At 64.1% G+C, this 2708-nt stretch overlaps 1 protein-coding gene across 1 annotated transcript in view; it reads right to left on the reverse strand.

Moving 5' to 3' along the window:
• Positions 1-795: 795 nt before the first annotated feature.
• Positions 796-2708, reverse strand: part of ARF5 (ADP-ribosylation factor 5) — a 2790-nt gene continuing 877 nt past the window's right edge. Inside the window, exons 3-5 of the mRNA XM_009320088.1 lie at positions 2453-2524; positions 1490-1615; positions 796-1366 (exon numbers count right to left, since the gene is read on the reverse strand). Of these exons, the coding sequence (XP_009318363.1) occupies positions 1280-1366; positions 1490-1615; positions 2453-2524 (285 nt within the window). The 3' untranslated portion in view covers positions 796-1279. The remainder of the gene's footprint in view (positions 1367-1489; positions 1616-2452; positions 2525-2708) is intronic.

The following is a 2708-nucleotide window of genomic DNA, read 5'->3' on the forward strand; positions in this document are numbered from 1 at the left end:
GGGCGACTCGGCCCCCCCCTGAGCCTTTAAGGGGGGACAGCCGGCGCATCCCTGCAGGGACAGCCTGGGGGGACAGCCAGGGCAACCCCACAGGGACAGCCTGGGGGGACAGCCAGGGCAACCCCACAGGGACAGCCTGGGGGGACAGCCAGCGCAGGGCTCAGCTCCGTGCAGGGAGCGTGTTTTTGCAGGGCACGCAGCTTGCCAGCGCACCTTACTGGGGGAGGCATCCCCTCACCCCCCCAAGCCACACGTGGCACTGCTGCTGCCAGTCCCCACGGATGCTCCGTGCCCGTTGCCTTTCGCCAGCCAGCCTCGAGCTCCCAGGACCAGTCTGCTCCCCCTTCTCCCAGTGCCCACGGCTTGGACCCTCACTGCCAGAGCGCAGCCGTCGTTGGGCTGCCAAACACTTGGCTTTGCCCAGTCCCACTAATTACAACCCAATTAGCACTCCTGCAGCACGTGGCCTGAGCCGATCCCGCAGGGCTTTCTCCCAGTGTGGCCCCAGCCCCCCGCCCCGGGGCTGGCAGCCAGCACTGTGCAGAGGCAGAACCGACCCCGACAGCACCCCAGGGCGGCTGTAAAACAGGTCAGACCCCCTGCCGGCACCAGGGGACGAGGAAACGAGCTTGCAAAACACATCTCAGAGCCTCTGCCCACCTCCTCTGCGTCCCAGCATAGTGTACGCAGGGTTTTATTACGGCCCAAATCCCCGTGCCCCGAGATGTTCGTGGAAGATGCACGTTGGGGAGCGAGGTTCTAAGGTGGCACTCGCAGCCAGCCAGAAATGCGCAGGGTACAAAGTGGTGGTGTTTAATTACTCAATATACAACAGCATGTTACGCAGCCATACGCCCCCTCCCCGAGAGAAAGAGAACTATAAAGTTTATCGGAGGATAAAAAGGAGGATCCTTCCTGTCCTGCAGTGGCAGGGCTGCCTCCCAGCCAAGCTCAGCCCCCACCACCGGCTCTGGGCGAGGAGCGGGGACACTTGGGGACATGCCACCCCAGCAGGTCCGGGCAAGCTCTCGCAGACGGCACATGCAGGTGGGGAGGATGGCCAGCACGCAGCGCTGCCGGGGCGAAGGCAGGACACCACGAAGTGGAGCTGCGCGAAGAGTCCTTGAGGTTCAAGTCCTACCAGATAAACACACAGAGACGGGGCCACTCGGGGGAGAAAGGAAAAACACCCCCCCCCAAATAAAACAAAGAAAACCAAACAAAACAGCAGTTGGAAGAGACGTCCCCGGCTCATCCGGTCCCTGTGCCACCGGCCCAGCTAGCGCTTGGAGAGCTCGTGCGATAGCCAGTCCAGCCCGTCGTAGAGCCCCGTGCCCTGGGTCGCACACGTTGCCTGCACATACCACTGCAAAACAGAGGGAGACGGAGAAAAGGGCTTTGGGCTCTGCAGATCTCCAGCCCGGTGCTCCCCAGGAGCAGCCCCACAGGTCCCTCCCGCAGGGACGGGGACGGCACCCCGGCCACTCACGGTCCTGCTGCGCAGCGTCTGCAGCCCCAGCTTGTCGGTCAACTCGCTCACCGCCATGGCATTGGGCATGTCCTGCTTGTTGGCAAACACCAGCAAGACGGCGTCCCGCAGCTCGTCCTCCTGCAGCTACGGAGAGAGCGGGGACAGCTGAGCTGGGCGCTGCTGGAAGGTGGCTCTCGGTGAGCCCTTGGTGAGCCTCCGCAGCACCGGCACCCCAGCAAGCAAGACCTGACTTGGACAGACCCAAAGAGCCGGGAGGGCTCTCCAGCTCCTCCACTCACCTCCTGTGTCTTGGCTGCCCTCCTGCCCCCATTGTTGCCCAGAGGTCTACCGGGACGCTCGTCCAGGAGCACCCGTGCCCTTCTTCTCCGAGGTGCCCACATTGGAGCATGGGGCTGCAGGCGAAGGGGGACACAGCGACCGCCGTGGGGGCAGCGCCAAGAGAGCGGGCACGATGCTCCCCAAACAACAGCAAGCAGGCAGCGGGCATCTGCCTGTCCCTTCTGCCCACTCTCAGGCTGCAACACGCTTTGCTCTGCGCCAGCTTCCCTCCCCAAGGATGCTCTGCCCCCCACAGGCAGCTGAGCCAAGGAGTAAATGACCCCCACTTCGCAGGCTGGCTTTCGGACGTTGTCTCTGGACGCTGCCTCCCCTCCCCGTGTATCCTGGGTGCTCAGCTAGCAAAGCCCTGCCTAACTAAAGCCTAGAACCACGTTTTCTTGACCATTTTTCCCCCTTGCAAGTGCTCCTGATCCCTGCAGGTCCAGCCTCTGCCTGGCAAACGAGTCGCTGTCGAATCCCCAAGCCCGCCTCCGGACAGATGCCCCTGGCTCTGTGTCGCAGGCAGAGCAGAGCCAGGTCTCATCTCGCACCCCCCCAGGCGTTGCTGCAGAGCTGGGCGAGCGGGAGGAGGACTGGGGGACACCCACGTCCCTGCCAGACTGAATCCCCCCCATCACTCACCATCTTCTGCAGCTCATCGGCAGACTCCTGCACTCGCTCTCGGTCGTTGCTGTCCACCACGAAGATGAGACCCTGCGGGAGAAACCAGGCTGCAGTGGGCAGCTTGCACAGAGAAGAGGGGGACATCCAAGGCGGGCTGCAGGCACCCCCTGGCCAAGGGGGAAAGTGGCCCCGCTGCCCACCTGGCCCCCCCCCGTGCACTCCCTGCAGAGCCAGAGCACCCCGGGGAGGGTGCTGCCCCCTCGCCTCTCGCCTG

Source organism: Pygoscelis adeliae, unplaced genomic scaffold, assembly GCF_000699105.1.
Source record: "Pygoscelis adeliae isolate BGI_AS28 unplaced genomic scaffold, ASM69910v1 Scaffold373, whole genome shotgun sequence".
Taxonomy (NCBI): Eukaryota; Metazoa; Chordata; class Aves; order Sphenisciformes; family Spheniscidae; genus Pygoscelis; species Pygoscelis adeliae.